This window comes from Parasteatoda tepidariorum, chromosome 7 (assembly GCF_043381705.1).
Source record: "Parasteatoda tepidariorum isolate YZ-2023 chromosome 7, CAS_Ptep_4.0, whole genome shotgun sequence".
NCBI classification, from domain to species: domain Eukaryota; kingdom Metazoa; phylum Arthropoda; class Arachnida; order Araneae; family Theridiidae; genus Parasteatoda; species Parasteatoda tepidariorum.
In genome coordinates, this window is record NC_092210.1 from 15,802,174 (window position 1) to 15,822,230 (window position 20,057).

Here is a 20,057-nt window from a genome sequence, read left to right on the forward strand (position 1 = left end):
TTTTTTTTTTTTTTTTTTTTTTTTTTTTTTTTTTTTTTTTTTTTTTTTTTTTTTTTTCTTTTAAATTTTATTTGCCTCACGGACAACAGCTTGTGTTGACTGACTGCCTGCCAAATGCTTGCTGGTCAGGGGTGGGGCCAGAGTGTGTTTTTATGCTGCAGCAATGGTTTGCCTGGAGCCCTGACACCTCACATTGTATTTGCTGCCAGTATTTTTACAAAGTGTTTGCATTTATACAAATTTATCAGAGTGGGAAAGGGAATTGTCTTGAATCCTCTTCTGTTAGAATCATAGTCTTAAAATCATCTTCTGTTAATTACCGCTGGGATAAAGTGAAATGAAATAAACTCAGATTCAAATATTAATAATTTATTTTATCTATCAACTTTGATTGATACGAATATCTTGTTTATGGGTGAATTGTAAATGTTAAATTTTTGTCCCACCACCTTTATGGGGAGGGGGGAATTATCCTAGTGCTGTTTGTAGCCCAGAAATGAGGAAAAACTGGTAGTAAAACAAATTTTATGGCTTTTTATCGGTTTTGTAAAGGAGTAAGATATCCCTGATTGCCGAAAGGGGTTAAAAAAGAAAGCAAATAATCAAGAAATCATTATTAATCAACCCTACGAAATCTTGCACCAAACTGAAAGGCATATTCAAGCAAGATTAATTCACTCTATTCCCAAGTGTGGTTCTCTATATTATCGGCAGATGGCAGTACAATAAGAGGCATTTATAACTTCCTCTGGATGATACGAATGCATTGATTTACACTAAACTGAGCTGCTATGACGTCAGAGGAAGACAGCGGATACTGGGTGAATTAAGCGTAATTAATTAAATTTTAATTTATTCATTATCATTTGTTGTCTTTCCTAGGGATTTTATGTTATGAAATTAAGCAAAACATGCTTTTCTAAGTTCAACTCATTAAAATAAAGTTTAACTAAATTTAGTATCACAAGTAGACCGAAAATGATGCTATTAATCGCAGTTAACCGATGATACTCATAAACACTTTTCTCCATTAATTTTGTTCTTTTGCTCATGACTTAGGTTGTTGTTTTTTTTCAGTCACCGTTTAATTTGAAATTATTTTTATTTATAGCCACGCATTACATAACCGTAACTAAAAATAAAATAAACACGTAGTTTCAGATTACTTCAGAAATACTAATTCGGTGAAGTGGGGCTTACATGCCATACACGTTGATCCTTGAGTTTACCTTCTCAGCTAATTATTTAAAAAAAACGTAGAATAAATTCCGTTTATGATTAAATAAAGCTGTAACCTAGAAAACCTCACTGATGTTATCTTTTAAATATTTGAAAGGAAAAAGAATAGAATCGTCTGACTGAATCGTTTGAAAAGAACCATCGTCATTTTTCTTCTGAACAGAATCGTCTGCAGCAGCGGTTCCCAATTTTTTTTTTTCGCTATTTAACCCTAAATAATCAACAATCTTTTGACGGAATCCCAACTTTATAAACAAAGTTTATCACAGTAATTGTTAAAGTCGTAACCTATGTTAGACTATTTTTAAAATATTTAAAGTAAATTTTAATTAGAGGAATGAAGATTTTTCTTTTTTTTTCTAATCATGAGTATTCTCAAATCAGGTTTAATGTTTAATCAAACCTATCCTAACTTAAAACCAAGGGCTACAATTAAATTTTTAGTTCTCGTGCTATATCTAGACGGACTATAAATTTGTTTTTGGTATATATGCATAAGGTGAAAATAAATAAAATATGCCGAATTATGACTTTCATCGAAATGAAAACTTAAAATAATAACTATAAATGTTAAAATGGTTATTAAGGAAACATATTTATTTATCAAAGAATTTAGTTTTGATTTCAAAAACGCAATAGGAAGTACTAACCCAATATTTGACTTAGTATTACCTATTGCTTGTTCTTTTCATAATTTGTTCAATATACAGTTACTAAAAATATTACATTCTTTTTTTAAAAAAAAAAACTTCCATTTCTATTTCAATGACATTTTACTCCAAATATTTCCTAAATTCAACCAAAAAATAAATAAATTATGAATTATAGGTTGTATCTAAATAAAATCAGAGGTTTCAAAACTCATCACTGGTTATAAAAACTAACAACTCGCGGAACCTCTTAAACTGTTTCATGGATCTCTAGGGTTCCACGGAACACCAAATGGGAACCACTGGTCTACAACCAACTAGTTTTTCTCTTTTCCGAGTTACGAACAAAGTTTAGAAAACAATGACGAAATTCTACCCTAATTGACTAAAAATCCCTATGTAAATCATGCTCAAATATAGTTTCTAGTAGTAAATGGCGTATCTTCAGATTTCTCACATAGACTTATACAAATCCAAAGTAACTTACTCGAATGGAAATTTTTTTTAAATTGATAATCAGTAAATAAGTTTTACACGCAATTAAAAAAAATTTAAAATAGCATGAGACTCGATAAAAGAAAGCGTCTCAAACATATAATAATTATAATTTTATCTAAGTACATAAGGTAACGCATTGAAAGGATACGTGGACTTTAAAACATTAAACTTAGAAAAAAAATTAAACTTAGGACTATCTGCAGTAAGAAGTAAGAAGTGAGAAGTAATTTTATTTGTTAACAATATGTAACGATAAACTTAGGACTATCTGCTGTAAGAAGTAATAAGTGAGAAGCAATTTTATTTGTTAACAATATGTAACGATAAACTTAGAACAAAGAACAGTTCGCATTGGAAACAGTTTTGCTTAGCTTCAGTCTGCGAAATTTAAAAAAATTTGATATAAATATTACGATTTATATCTGGCAACATCAAAACTCTCCCCCCTCTCTCTCTCCCTCTCTCTCTCTCTCTCCCTCTCTCTCTCCCTCTCTCTCCCTCTCTCTCACACACACACACATTTTTTTAGCTATTCATTTTATATTATTTTAGATAATTTTTTATTACTTTTGGCATTACGTCAAGCGCGAGTTTATAAAATGTAAATCACGAGAGAAATAAATTTTTCTACAATAATGTATAAATAATTATTATTTAAAATAAAAAATACAAAAAGCACTAATAATTGGAATAACTTTCAAGCACATTGAATAGTCAAAAAATAAAAAATGACTCCCGTTACCTTATTTTTCAAAATGATCCTATCAGCATTCTAATTTCAATTCTGCAGTTACATTTTAAAGGGTAGTAGATCGGCCAACAGGGTTTTTTTTTTTTTTTAACTACAAGCTCAACAGTTAATAATTCTCTAACCAATATTCAAATCGGAAAGTTTTTTATTTTATCAAATTCTCTGTACATCTTTTCACATACCATCATATATTTCAAGTTTTTAAGTTTTATAGTTTTTACGCTTCAAAATAAAATGTACATTCAAAATTTTCAACAAAAAGAAAGCACTTAAAACTGCAATTATGTTTGAACAAATTAAAATTAATGAAAAAAAAACTATGTTCATAAAGAAACATGACCCTTTCAGCATACCAAGCTAAACTTAATAGCAATTTATAATTCTCAAACAAATTATTGAATGTTATTTTTTTTATTCCATCGTAATTACTGTACATTTTTTTACTCACCTTCGTAATTTCATGTATCTAAGCCTGATAGTTTTTGCATAGCAAAAAACAAATTGCGATGTCGAAGTCCCTTACGAAATAATATAGAGAGATGTGTATCAAATTATGAAATGTAAATTTGTATATTTCTAATTTTTAAGATTTTGCTTTCAAAGTATTAAGTTACAAAGATACTTTTAAAAAACCAAAAGCAAGTTTTTTTCTACCACTATCTAAATAAAAATTACGACGTTATAATTAGAAAAAATCATTTCCTTTAACCGAACTGTATGACCATTCGGCTTAAAGCTCTATAGCGTGAAGGTAGAGGGTTCGATTCTCATCGTAACCCTAGATGTATCTTAGTACTTCAAAAATGCTTACTATCAAAGACATTACTACTCTTCGTAAACTTAAAAAATTTTAAATTATAACACTCAACAAGAGCTATTTCAAATTGAGGAAATTAATTTCAGAAAACGATTTTAAAAAAAAAGTTTATGATTATTACGTTCAACAAGAGCTATTTCAAATTAAGGAAATTGCTTTCGGAAAACGATTTTAAAAAAAGTTTGTAATTATAACGTTCAACAAGAGCTATTTCAAATTGAGGAAATTACTTTCAAAAAACGATTTTAAAAAAGTTTGTAATTATAACGCTCAACAAGAGCTATTTCAAATTGAGGAAATTACTTTCATAAAACGATTTTAAAAAAAAGTTTGTGATTATAACGTTCAACAAGAGCTATTTCAAATTAAGGAAATTACTTTCGGAAAACGATTTTAAAAAAGTTTGTAATTATAACGTTCAACAAGAGCTATTTCAAATTGAGGAAATTAATTTCAGAAAACGATTTTTAAAAAGTTAATTCAAAAGTTCAACAGGAGCTATTTCAAATTGAGGAAATTAATTTCAGAAAACGATTTTAAAAAAGTTAATTCTAAAGTTCAACAGGAGCTATTTCAAATTGAGCAAATTACTTTCTGCTAATGACTTTAAAAGATTAATAATTATGCATTTAACAAGAACTATTTCAAATGAAGTTAACAACGCTTAAAAATGTTATAACTATTACGTTTAATAAGAATGAGTAACTTACCCTACTACAGTGGAAGTAAGAGTCACCTCTTTAGGAATACGCCGGCAAATATGTTTCCGTTTCTCAGGGAATCTCTGAAGAAGCGGTTGAAATTCAGTTTCCATTTTATTCTAAAAAATAAATAAATTTCTAATAAATGCTCCTTTTAATTTTTATCTCATAAATTCTTTCCGGTTAGAATTCAATAAGTTTCTCAAGTCATTGTGATTTCCTCTGAATGTATGAAAGAAGAAGATAAGACGAATCCAAATGAGGAAGAAATGAAAAACCATAAGAACTAGTTACTTAATCATCGAATCACTAAGTCTTAAAATTCAACCTTGATATTTGTAACGAAATACGAATGAACGAAGGTGAGGTTTTTTTCTTGTCTTGTCTTATGTTTACAAACGACCAATACGGTGGGGTGAAACCTTTTTTTTATTTCTTTCTTTTTTTTCTTTTTTTTTTTTTTTTTTTTTTATTTATTNTTTTTTTTTTTTTTTTTTTTTTTTTTTTTTTTTTTTTTTTTTGTATATATCTTGATCAGCATTCTATTTCAAATTCAGAATGCAATGGTATTTCGAAATAAAATATTGATTTACAACAGATATATTTACTATGGCTATGACGACAAATACGATACAATAACAATATGTAACAATATCTCTGTATACACTACCCAACAATAATGGAAGAGACACTTTCAGTTTTTGACATTTTTTTAAACTTCTCAAGAAATAATTAAAGGATTATTTTGTAACTTTATAGGTGTTTAGTTCAGGCTATTTTTCAAGCTTAGCAATAAGAATTCGCAATTTAGCAAAAACAAACAAACTTTCAGAGGTATGGGAGACCAATAAAAAAATTACGAAAGAAAACGAGTATTTTTGAACACCCTATGCCAGAAATCCAATCAAAGAACATATAACTAGTAGCGATTATTTAAGTTGTTATTTTGAATAAATGCATAAAATTTCCTAAAAGTAGTGCAAATATTTATGGAGATGTAGACGTTTTTATAAAAAAAAAAAAAAAAAAAAAAAAAAAAAAAAAAAAAAAAAATCTTTCGTTTTTGTGCTATAACTTTAAAAAAAATTCAATGAATTTAAAATTCTTGGAGCAATTTAAAGTTAATTACAAAATTATTGGTTTAAAATTATTGGTTTAAAACAAATCCTTTAAACCTGCGCAAGATATGTGTGTTTCAAGTAGTTATTTGATGCTGCCCATGCACAGAAAAAAATGTTTTTAAAAAAAAAATTCATAATTTTGTAGTGAATTGTATTTGAAAACTAATGAAAAAGTTTGATTTGAATGTCTTAAAAATTTAAAAAGTTTCAAGCAATTTTGAAAGTAGTTCTTGTATTTTTTTTAAAAGAAAGCTTGAAACGATAAGGGGTTATCAACAAATTTCACTTTGTACTATTAAACAAGATTATATTAAAAATGAGACCGGCATTGTGGGGATCATTCCCCATAAAAGTATGTTTTTTTTTTCCATAAGGAATCACCATCTCATTTTGGTTACCGTAAGATTATTGTAAGGGGCCGTTCAAAAAGTACGTACACAAAAAATGGAGAAATTTTAACCCCCTCCCCCCCTTTCGTACATTACAGTACATAAGGTCTTACTCCCCCCCTCCCCTTAGAGTACGCACATTTTATTAGTCTATCCCCCTTTTTCATAAAAATTAAAATAATTATGTTTTAAATAAAATTAAATATTTATTTAACGAGTGTGTAGGAAAAAGTCTAATTTAAATTTGGTGTATGCTTATAATGTACGTACTTTGTATAATACTTCCCCCCACCCCATCGTACAAAACCATACAAAATAGCAAATCCCCTTCCCCCTCGGGATGTACGTACTTTTTGAACGGCCCCTAAGGTATTATCATTTGTTATTAAATAAGCAACTAAAGTTATCGTTACAAGTTACAAGCTTGTTGCTTGATTTTCTGGCATATGATGATCAAAAATACTTTTTTTTTTCGTAATTTATCGCATGTCTCCCAAACCTCTGTCAGCTTTAAATCTTATTGCTAAGTATGAAAAATCGCATGAACTAAACATCTCTAAGTTTTAAAACAATCCTCTAAGTATTTCATGAGAAATTTAAATAAAAGTCAAAAACTGAAAGTGTTTTTCCATTATTGTAGGGTAGTTTATCATAACCCTTTGACGCAAAATTTTTATTTAACATATTTTAATACTTGTGCTATTACCCATTGGCAAAATGGGTTTTGTTTTGGGTTTTATGGCGTGCGCACTTTATTTGGACGTTATCACACTTTTCAACTATGCTCCAGAGTAATAGTAAACAGTGCGCATGCGTTGCCATGGCGACCGCTGCTGTTAGATAATTTTTTTAGAATTTTTTTTTTTTTCTTTTTCTTTTTACCTGCAGTCATTCTTAATGTATTTACAAAATGATAATTTAAAGTATTTTTATATTATTTTTATTATTAGCTTATAATTACTGTCTTGAAGGTGATTTTAACATAAATATGAATACTGAAGAAGGAAAAGTATTTTGTGCCGTCTTGAAACAATTACATAGGATATGAAAACCAATCCGACGACAAACATCAATTGAGACAGTTTTCGCAATTCAAGATTTGAAATGTTGTGGCGTTTATCGGAGTCAAACCAGAAAAAAAAAGCATTTGACCAATGGGTATCCAGTGATCGTAATTAAGCAATCACAATTTTTTTTATTTTGGATTAATTTAGGTCGAAATAAATAATTTAACATTTTAATAATTTATGATTATGAAATACAGCATGAAGTACCGGTATTTTTTCTGCGTTAAAGGTAAAATCTTCCAAACACGGTTCACTTCCTAACAATAATTTTTCAAATTTGCACTTATTTGTCGTTATTTAGATTTCTCAATGTACCTATAAATTAATGATAAATTTTTAAATGTGAATGAAAAAATAATTTTCCAGCTTTTTTAAAAATTTTATATTTTATAAATCCGTTAATCTAACAGTTTTTTACTAACTATTAGACTGTTTTAGAGCAACAGAAAAAATATATAGGAGACACCGGTGTTCCATCTGCGTCAAAGGGTTAAAAAGATAATTGTCTTAATTGTTTTCATTTTGCATAAATATCGCATGACATAGACTAAGAATATAAAAATATCATTGAATGTTATCAGCATAAAATTAATAAAAGCCGCAACAGAATTTCCCAAAATATGGGAGGTAGCCACAATTGGGTATATTATAGCCTACGTCACAGGTTGTGTTATTCCTACTAAATTTAACCCATGAACGGCATTTTCTGTGAGCCTAACTTCAAGCCACAAATAAACAAACGAAGTGTTAGAGCGTTTAAATAGCTGCTCGCCAGATTTTATTGCATTATAAAGAAAAGTAATTGAAACTAAATAAACAACAAGAACTAAAACAAATAACAACAACTACTAATAACAATAACTAAATAAACAAAAACTAAATTCCATTCGTTTAGCATTGCGTCATATGTTGTTCCTACTAAATCGAAGTAGTTGTGTTTTTTTCATATTATACCCAATTTGGGAAATATAGTATAAAGTCTAAAAATATAAAAAAATAATTGGCTAGCAAAAGCATGAATAAAAGTAAAAATATTAAAAAATAAAGGGGTAGCAAAAGCATGAATAAAATAAAATAAACACATAAAGAGATAAATAATAAAAAAAAGCAGACGATAAAATTAGAACAGCAGAGAGTTGTTGATATTTTGGAGAGTAGTTTTGGTTTTTGAATTTGAAGTTCATACTAACCCGTTTCGGGTCTTTCTATGTTTTTTTGTAAGTATATTCGTACCCGTTACGGGATTTTCTATATTTTATTGAAAGATTATTATTAACCCGATATGGGTAATTTAATGTCGTTACTGTATTTGTTTTGGTTTTAAATAAATGTATTTTTGATAAAACAAGAAACTGTTTTAATATAGCTTGATACGTTTCAATAGTCCAAATAGTTTGGTCAGGAGTGCGATCTTAAGTTCGAACTCCTTAATGTTACTTTTACTTTATGCTTACTTCACAATATCTCGAGAATTTTTTAAGCGAATTAAAAAAAATTTAGCACTTTATTATAAAATTCGCTTATCCAAAGATCATTTCATGATAAAAACAAATTTCAGTTAATATTTATTATTTTTAATTATTTTACTTAATAATAGTCGAAAAAATTTTGAACTGTAAGATATATAATTTTGACATTATTCTAAAGAATGTAATTTCACATGGCAAAATACAAAATTTGAGCGAATTCGGTTGAATAGCTTCAGAGAAAGCAAATTTTTTTTTTTAAAAAAAAGTCATTTAGCTAAAAGTCGATTTCTTTGAGAAAGTACGTTTTCGTGTCTGATTCCGTAACTTAAAATATCGTCTGCACTAATTAATTAGAATATTTGAGGTCACCTCCTCGAACCATTAAGATTGAGTCCTACAATGTGAAAATCCCATCATTAGGATCGGAAATTATCCAGAAAGGGTTTTTTTTCTTTGCGTCCCCTATATCAGTAAGATCATTAACTGTTCAATGATATTTAATGAAATGGAAACTCTCCCAGAAATCCAAATCAATGAAAAAAATTCATTAAGGAATAATATTAGGCATGTAATTATCGAACATTATTATTATTATTGGCAGTTATTATTATCATTAAATTGGCAGTTGTAAAATTATTATTATTATTAATATTATTATTGAAGAGATGACGCAATGAGTTTCCGAGTATCCTATTAGAAACTTAACCATTAGTTCAGTAGTTTTTTTAGGACGCTAGAAAGCCTAGAAATAATTTGAATTTCAATCCTTTAGAAGAAAAACTAATACCTGTCCTTAAATGGGGACGCTTTCTGTAACGTATCAAGAAAAGATTTAACACCTAGCACATTAATCCAGTTGATATATAATCTTAAAAAAAGAAAAGACAGTAACCCAGAAAAAATGAAGGAGAAGAGATAAACAAGATTTCCCGTCATATGTAAAAATGTATGCGTAACACAACTCAACTCGCCTCACTCATGCGAAGAAATAAAAGTGACATTGCAGTTCATTCACGTATGATATTCGAAACGGAAGATTTTGCTCGTATCATTTAACTTCGAGTGGAGTAAAAATAAAGGAAAATATTTTTTTAGATGTCACAGTAACTTGAGAGAGTCAGTTTGAAAAAATAAGAGATAAAGTTGACTTATTTTGCAATGAAACATTTCTTGTTCCAAAGTGAGACCCTCTATTACCTGATATGATTTAATCCATTCAAGCCCACAGCCATAAAAGGTGACCTATATGTTACCGTTAACGTGTTGAAATCAGCTAATAATCACAGATTAAATTAGGTTCTAAAAGAGAATAGAGCTGTATTATCATTAAACTTAGTCAATTTAAATCTAATCATTTATCCCCAACCTTTACTTTTTAAGAAATTCCAATTGGAAGAATTATCAATGATTCAATAAGTTTCATAGTTCTTTCAAAATAGTATTTTAACAACTAGGGTGCCCTGCACCCTCCTCGTTTCGCTCATCAACCCTCACAACTTTTTATTCATTTATTTATTTATTTATTTATTTATTCAGAATGTAACATCCTAATTAAGAAAATATTCAATTCCACACATTTTAAGAATTATGAAACTAAATTTGCTCACCATTATATCACATTACAATAAATCGAATGATATATCATAAAATAACGATATTTTCTGACGATATATCGCGATAATAAAATTCTAACATCACTCAACACAAATACCAATATTTATTTTCTTATTACCCAAGTAGAAAATAACTTCACCATTGAAAAGACCGACGAATATTCTTTTAGGTGCACAGTTGGCGAAATAAAATTGGCTGCTCTTTTAAAAATATTAATGTATTCATTCAATATTATTCTATTCTTCAATATTAATGTATTCATTCAGTAGTATTCTATTCTTCAATATTAATGTATTCATTCAATATTATTCCATTCTTCAATATTAATGTATTCATTCAATATTAATCTATTCTTCAATATTAATGTATTCATTCAATATTATTCTATTCTTCAATATTAATGTATTCATTCAATATTATTATATTCTTCAATATTAATGTATTCATTAAATATTATTCTATTCTTCAATATTATTCTATTCTTCAATATTAATGTATTCATTCAATATTATTCTATTCTTCAATATTAATGTATTCAGTCAATATTTACCTATTCTTCAATATTAATGTATTCATTCAATATTATTCTTTTCTTCAATATTAATGTATAAATCATTGCGGACTGGAATGCAGAATTTCTTGCTTCGCCTCGGTCGCTCTGGACGAAAAGGTTCTTTCCATCCATTTTTCACCGTTTGCAATGTAAGTTCTTCGCAACTGATTTTAAATTGACCCAAATTTTAACAAACCATGGAAATTTTAATTTCGTTTCCATCTGCAGACCAGTGGAATTTGTGCTTGCGGTGATGCTGATGAAAATGCTGAACATATTCTCATTCACTGTAGTCTCTATGCGAGTGCCCGAATGAATTTAAAGACTGATTTGAGACGTCTTTCAATTTGTTGGCCACCTGTCTTATCAGAACTGGTCAAAAGTATTGAAAGTCTTGCGGCCTTGCGGAATTTTGTTTTTAATGTAAATTTGTAAATTTTTCTCCTTTTGTTTTTTACTTACAACTGTAAGCCTCATGCTATACTTTGTGGTGCATGAGGAGTTTTAAGTCGTTTAAATAAAATAAAAATAAAAAATATTAATGTATTCTTCAATATAAATATATTCGTGCTCTCATCGAAGCAGCAATATCTGTTTGTGTTCTTTATATATATATATTTCTTATTTTCGTTCTTCATTATGTTTTACAATAAAATGCATTCTTACTAACTTTATTACAATTATAGCTTAACCAACGCTTACATTATATCGTGCGATGCGTCTTAAAATATCAATATTTTCTTGAAAACATATCGCGATATGAAAATTCTGTAACCAAAGTATCATTATTTATTTTATCAGCATTTAAATATCAATAATACCATCCCCTACTATCTACTATTGCCCATACATCAGTACTGCTATCTCTGAGTAGCGATGCCTCGTAAGATAGAGCGTTCGCTTTCCAATGAGGTGAACCGGATTCGAATTCCAGCGATGGTTGGTTGATACGAATTCCGCGTCAGGCTTGCACTAACCACAGTGCTGACGTGAAATATTCTCAGTGGTAGATGGATCATGGGTTAGAGTCTCCTTGCCGTCAGGCTCACCATGGGAGGTTTTCGTGGTCTTTTTCTCCGTGTAACGCAAATGCGAGTTAGTTCCATCAAAATGTTCTCCAAGAAGGCAAATTTTTCCCCATACTTGATCCAGAAGTTCCCTTGTCTATTGGATTGGGTTTAAAATTACAAGGCTACGTAGTTGAATATTCGTAATCGAAAACCCAAAAATTGGGTCAACTGTTCAACGATGGTCATAAAATATAAAAATAAAAATACTTAAATACAGAACCGTGATGGCTCAGGGGATAGAGCGTTCGCCTTCGAATGAGGTGAACCGATTTCGAATCTTAACAATGGCTGGTCGATACGAATTCCGCATCCGGCTTACACCGACCACAATGCTGACGTAAAATTTCCTCAGTGGTAAACGATCATGAGTTAGAGTCCCCTTGCCGTCAGGCTAGCCGTAGAAGGTTTTTTGTTTTGGAGTTTTCCTCTACGTGTAACGCAAATGCGGGTTAGTTCTATCGAAACAAGCCCTCCACGAAGGCAAATTTCTCCCAACACTTGATCCAGGAGTTCCCTTGTCTTCTGGATTGAGTAATAAAATTACAAGGCTACGGAGTTAAACATTAGTAGTCGTAAACCCAAAAATCTGGGTCGGCTGTTCAACGACGGTTATAAAATTAAAATAAAAAATACTTAAATACAGCTTAAAAAAGGCTGAAGAATATTCTTTTAACGAACAGTCGGAACAGTAATTAAAATTTTTAAAAAAAAATCATGTTTATCTTTTAACTGGATAAAAACCAAACCGATATAATAATCGGATTATCACGTCCAAGATGTATTTTCAATAGATAATAATCTACTTTTGTTAATTACATTATAAAAATAGTTTCAGATAATATTAAGAACATTTTTAAAGCATAAAAAGCAACGATATTTAGGATTAAAAGCTATGTTTTGGTTGTTGTTAAATATAAAAAAAATTAAAATTATTTCTAAACATTTCCTCACCTTTTTCATCGTTGAGTCGACACTAAACTACAACTCTTAATATTTTTACTTCCAAATAAAAAAGTTAAAAATCGAGTAATCAATATAAACGTGATAAAATTTAACAAAAATATTTCTTATATAAGCTGTATTTTGCCTTGAGCATCGCAACAGCAATTGACAAAATAGCGCATCATTAATAATACGTTTCATAAGCTGATAGCTCAGAAAATTAGTGACATTGAAATATAATATCGAGTTATCAAATGCTTAATAAATGCCAATTTCATTTTGAGACAATTGTATATTTATTCTAAATCAGATTTATATGAATTTTAAATTCTACAAACACCGTTTCAAGGTTAAATTTGCATTGTGACCTATAAAATTTTATTAAAGTTGAAAAGGTAACGTGCATACAAATACGTTATATCTCTATTGGCACTTTTATTAAAATCTAGTGGGAATATTACACTTATTTGTATTCAAGTTAAACAATTTCCAACAACTACGAGAGTTAGAAAACTATTTCAGAAATTTGAAGTTAATTGTATTTAAAACTATCGTGCATACTTCATTTTAATATAAATCACATTTAGCTTGAAGAGGCATATTTATATGATATATATTTCATGCAAATCACATTTAAAATAAACGTAAATTTATCTAGATATTAAATTTAAAATGAATTTAACTTTACCGCTATTATATTTTTTATGTAAATCGTATTTGAAATTAAAAACCAGTTTTCATGTAATAATTCTTTTAATTAACACGTGTGTTTAAGACGTTTCCATCAAACCACATTTAAACACATTTATAAGACATTAAATGTAAATCGTATTTGTAACTATAAGGTATTTTTCATTTGTATTTAATGTAAGTCTTAATTAACAAATATTTATCCCTTTAGCAAACATTTTATTTAAAATTAGCAAATATTTTTTTATACGACGCATTTAATCGCATTTATGATTAGCATATATTCATCGTTGAGACATTAAATGTTAATTGCATTAACAACAAACGGTCATATTCTTAATGTAAATTCAATTTCAAATTAACAGGTATTTCTTATGAGACCTTTAAAGAACTTATTATTATTTAATTATTATTTAAAATTGACAAGTAATTTTATGAAATATAATATTTAAATCTTATTTAAAACTGAAATGTATTTTTTTGTGCAAAATTTAATGTAAAAAATAAACAGATGCATAAGAAATGCACATAACAATTATAAACAGAAAAAGTGCCAGTTATAAAAACAAAATGAAGTTAATAAAAAACAATTCCAAAACAGAAACACTGAATTAATAAATAAATAATTGAACAATTGGAAAAAGATCGTTCATTTAATTTGTTAAAATAATTCAAAATAAAATACTAAAACTAATATTGCAAATAACGAGAAAAAGCTACCAATTATAAAAACAGAATGAAATTAACAAAAAACAATTCAAAACGAAAATAAAAATTGAAAAAAATCCATCATTCAATATATTAAAATAATTCAAAATAAATTATTAAAATTATTTTTATAAATTTATACCACAAAATAATACATAAAAATATTAAATAATGATCGTTATATTCTCTTCTTCAATGACAATGATAAAACAGATATAACAAAAATCATTTATAATTTTTTTGAAAAATAAATAATTATTTACCGATAATGAAAGTCTTGAAAAAGCTTCCGTTGGTCTTAAAATAACTTAAAGAAGCTTAATAAAATGAAATGTATATCTAAATAGATCAAAATAAATTTCAATAATTAATTCTAAAGTACTAGTACACCACCAACAGCTTCTGTTAATGGAGCTAAGTTTTAGTGCCAATAGAAACTTGAAGTATTTTGTCAATCAGTAAGATGTCGACAATAAAACAAAACAAAAATTCTAAATTGACGGTATTAATGCACAAAAGACAATAACCGGTGCTTATTGAAAGATAAGTTACATCTTTTAGAAAGATAAGCCAAACATCTTAAGAAAAAGATCTTATCTGAAGCCCTCCAAAGTCATACAAAAACTCTCAAGATTTTTGAATCACAATTGTTTCAATTTGTTTGCTACTCTGAGCTATGTTCTAGAAATTACACAATCGTAAATACTGCTAGTAATGTGGTTTTCGAGAAGAAAATGTATTTCAAAATAAGGATTTTTATTGTTTCATTTTCGGCACTATGTTGTTTTTAAATTACCTAATACGTACCATTTTTTTTACAATTTCGAAATCTTTTTCGTCCCATGAAATTGAGAATGATATACTATTTTTTTATAACTGTTATGAATTTTGTAGTAGTTGTTTTTGACTGTAACGAAATTAGAATTAATCATTAATTTTAATGATTTTATATGAGATGAGAAAATCTAGTCGAACATGAAGTTTTATTAAAAAACTTTTAATTAATTTTCAAGAATTAAGCAATTTAATCTTTCTACAGATCAGAAAATTCTTTATGCCAAGGTGGAATGTATAGTTTAATATGTTTTGCGTTTTATTCCATTACCAGGGATGGTGAAGAAATATGTCCAACTATTAGTTGTGACGCCAGTAATGCTTAACGGTAATAGATACCTAATAACTTGAATTCCGTTAATTAGTTAAGCATGAGCCACAGTTGCTCAGGAGATAGATCATTCGCCTTCCAATGAGGTGACCCCAGCTCAAATCCCTGCTTCGGCTGGTTGATACAAATTCTGCTCCCGGCTTACATAGACTACAGTGTTGACGTAAAATATCTTCAGTGGTAGATGGACCATGAGTTAGAATGTCCTCGTCGTCGGGCTAACTGTCGGAGGTTTACGTAGTTTTCCTCTTCGTGTAACGCAAATAAGGGTTAGATCCATTAACGAGTCCTCCACGTTGGCTAGTTTATCCCAATGCTTAATCCAGGAGTTAACTTATCTTCAGGATTAGGTTCAAAATTACAAGGCTACTGATTTGAATATTGATAGTCGTAAGCTCAGTATTGGGTCGACTGTTTAATGCCGGTTATAAAATAAAATTTAAAAAAATGGTTAAGCATCGCTGGCGTCAATGATAGCTGAAGTTTTTTGACATTTTTTTTCCCTTAGCCGAAAAGCTTCGTAAAATTAATTTGATTTTTGAATTGTAAAAAATAGTCTTTCAATTATATCCACGAATTTGACTATCAAGCATTAATTACTTATGTACTCTGTGGTTTAGTAAAATAAATATTGTTACAATTTATTGCGATGATATCATACTTCAAAGCAATTGTTCTTCAAAGCAATAATACTTCAAATCAATTGAAATTAAGTGTCAAGACAAACCATTAAGAAGAATTTTTTAAATTAGCAAAAAAGATGACTTTTTCTCTTATTTAGTTTTGGAATATTAAAAAAAATGCATTATAAAATATATAGCGGATATAATCGTGTGTGCTGATGACGAAATTACATCTTTTCACTACTAGATTTCAGAATTTTAATTACTTTATAACTTTTTCTTTTTTTTACAGTTTTTCTTTTAAAAATCCTTTTTTATTTCTTTCCGCATATATATATAGATAGATAGATTGATAGATAGATAGATGTATTTAGATTTGGTGCTTTGATATATTTTCATTGAAAGTCTGAATTAATTATTCAAATAATATAAACGCAATCTAAAGCACTCTCGTGTGCAACGGAATGACATTAGATGTAGCACTTTTAATCAAATTAGGTAAGGTATCGTGTTTGCTAATATAAGAAACGTTATTTGGGAAAACGCTGGTATAAATTCAGTACATTACTAAGAGAAGTAATGAGTGGAAATAAATGCATAAACATTTAAATTTTTATTTTTTTACCCATTTGCAAAATGGGTGTTGTATTTGGGTTTGATGGCGTGCGCACCTTATTTGGACGTCATCACACTTTTCAATTGTGTTCAAGAGTAATAGTAAACAGTGCGCATGCGTCGTCATTGCATGCGTTGCTATGGCGACCGCTACTGTTTGATAATCTTTCTATGTTCTTTTCAAGATTCACTTATTCATAATTACTGTGGAGTCTCGCAGTGGACTGATCGCTAAGACACGGTTCCCATCAGATCACCGAAGTCAAGCATCACTGGCTGTGGTCAGTGTGTGGGTAGATGACCACTTGGATCAGTCTGCGTAGGGACCGAGGGTGTGCGGTATTGGTCCTCGTTAAACTGTGCTACCGTAAAGTGCTCGACTTCGCTTGCAGGTCGTCGTGCTACCGAAGCGGGGGTGCCATTCCCTCCGCAGAGGATCAAAATTGTGATGGCATGTCTTCGGATCATCCTCCGGGATGTTTCCCAGACCGTCGCCAATAGCCCATTGTGCAGCTCTAGTGCGACGTAAATGAACAACAACCGCATAATTACTGAGGTGGCGATTTTAATATAAATATGAATACTAAAGATGGAAAAGACTGTCGTGACGTCTTAAGAAACGTATATTAATTGGAATTGATGACCAATCCAGCCCATTCGATAACAAGTCAAAAATCAATTAATGCAGTGTCTGAAAATGTGGAGTTTATGTTAGACTGGCGCAGAGAGGGGAAAAAAACACATTAGACCAATGGGTAACCAGTGATTGCAATAAAGCGTTCACAATTATTTTTTTTTTATTATTATTTTTTTTAGGAAAGAGTTAACCATTATTTTACTATAAAGATTACATATATTTATGGCAATGAAAAAGAGAAGGAAAAAAAAGGACAATCAAATTTTCATTAATTTCTTTTATGATAATATTGCATGATCTGATGGTTGCGGGTTCGAATCCCGCTCAGGGCATGGATGTTTCTTTCTCTCTCTCTCTGTGTTCTATGTCCTTTCTTCTGTGTGAATGTAACCCGCCCTATGAACGGGTTTGTGGTTGTATAACGTGGGTGACGCTGCTCCACCGCCGTGGCTTAGCCATAGGTGCTCACTGGGTACGATAAGAGAGTAGCAATTCTGGCATTTCTGAGGCCAATGGGAAATAGATCCAAGTGCCCGCCATTAATCAAAAAAATAAAAAATCATTGCATGATCTTCACACTTTCTTTTTCACCACAAAATAATTTTTTTTTTTCCAAAAATGTGTTTAGATTGATGAAGTGCGCAACCAATACATATTTAAAGTGTCGTCTAATAAGGAAAACTGACTTGCACTTATCGTCATTCTGTGTATCTTATGAATATTTAAAATGCTAGCTAATTAAGAAAAGAGACCCAAATTTCGACAACTCTCCTATTTAAATTGGGCCATAATTTCCAGATACCTGCTACTTCCCTCCCTTCTGCCTATGTCTTTTGAGAATTTAGAAAACAAATCTGTCGAGAAAAAAAATTTATATTTATTCTGAGGAAGAACGTTTTGGTCCTGGTCAGATTTGATATCTTAAAATATCATCTGCTCAAGTTAATTAGCATATTTAAAGTCAATCCCTCTAATCACAATAATCACATCTTTGTACGTGATTAAGTTAATTAGCATATTTAAAGTCAAATCCCTCTAATTATTAAAATCACATCTTGGTAGGTGATTAACCCTCATGATCTTCAGTTTAAATTTATTGAGATGTTCCGTTTTTATGTTGCATATTATACGTTCTTAAAATAATAACTTCGACATTCTCTGAAATATACTAGAAAACAGGTTAGCTAAATACTACAACCATGAAAAAAAGTGATTCCCTGAGATAATTTGTCGGCTCATTATAATCATCTCAACTACAGAGCGTTATCTATATCAGGAGATAAAAAAGTTGTCGGAGTTTTTGAATAAAATCATTTATTTATTTATTTTTTAATTTTTGTGTTAAATTGGTTGGCAGAAAATAAAATCTATTTGATCACTATTATCTCGTGATTTTATGGGGGATAAAATGACGGTTTATTTGTATTAAATTTCTGTTCAGTTTTTTTTTTTTTTTTTTTTTTTTTTTTTTTTTTTTTTTTTTTTTTTTTACAATACTTTATGTGAAATTAAAACGTTGCAATAATAAAAGAAAGATAAAACTGCTGTTGCCGTGTTTGCCATGGAATCTACTTTTATAAACTTTTGCTTTAGAAAAATTAAAATTATTCTTCAAAGTTAGTTATATTTAGGGTATACCGACTAATGTATATCAGGCAATGGTATTTAACCTTAAAAAAAAACAGTGCAGGGTAAACTTGTAATGTCACTCCCATCCCTTATATAATTCTATTATTGTAAATAATAAACATTGATTATTAATAATTGCGATAATTAATAATTCCATACACTATTATCCTTAATCTTTTGTAATAGTAATACATAATAGATTTTAAAGCAAAAAATAATTTTTTTAAAAATGATGAATTAGTTTAATGGCGTTGTTGAAGAACTGTGAAGACAGTATAACAAAGTAAATAAGTATTTGCATTAAAAATTTAAAATTAGTCTTTACATTTATTTGACACAATTAATAGGTAATTAAAATGAATTTTAGCTCGCCAACCGAATTATTTAATTTTTAAGCCTTTTTATGAATAAAATTTACCAGTCATATTTTCAATCATACGCGAGTTTTTTACAAGAGCGAGAGAACGGCACCTATAACCCTGAGCCTCAAAATGTTGAAATAGTTTGACGATTAAAGCTCTAAGCTTGTTTATTAAGGCAATCATTATTTTCAATAGCTGTCTTTGAACAAATGTAAAATATAAATAAAAATGAAAAAAAACTAGCGCATGTTGAACAATGCACCTTGGCCTCAAAATAGATGCAATAGACAAACATATAGCTAAATTAAATATCAAATTCCACGAAAAAGCCACCTCTTGCTCTATAGAAAATTTCAGTTAAATATTTCTAATTGAAAATTTAACTGAAGACAAGAAAATTTAACCGAAGCAGCATAACTATTGCAGTGATGCATCATATTCCCGACATCAATAGCATATACATAACCTCATTTTCATCATATCTGCTTAGCTAAAGTTCATACTTCTACAATGTAGTCTTATCACACTACTGCACGTAATTACACAGTCACAACCTCAATGATCCACATGAATACTCCTTTACTTTATTTGCATTCCACAACCTCAACGAAGCACCACACAGACCAAGCTCAAGATGAATGGGAAAACAAGTGGCCTCAGGTGCCCAGTTATTTTATACAGTTTACAGCAGTGGTCCGCAACCCCCGGTCCGCGGACCGGTACCGGTCCGTGGATCAAATGGTACCG

The 20,057-nt window shown here is 29.4% G+C and overlaps 1 protein-coding gene across 1 annotated transcript in view; it reads right to left on the bottom strand.

Moving 5' to 3' along the window:
- The window catches only part of LOC107444912 (salivary peroxidase/catechol oxidase), a gene marked incomplete in the record, with an annotated part of 65,228 nt that extends 52,303 nt beyond the window's left edge, over window positions 1–12,925 (bottom strand). The window contains 2 exon segments of the mRNA XM_071183107.1: window positions 4,666–4,775; window positions 12,891–12,925. Coding sequence (XP_071039208.1) covers window positions 4,666–4,775; window positions 12,891–12,899 — 119 coding nt within the window.
- Window positions 12,926–20,057: the final 7,132 nt, after the last annotated feature.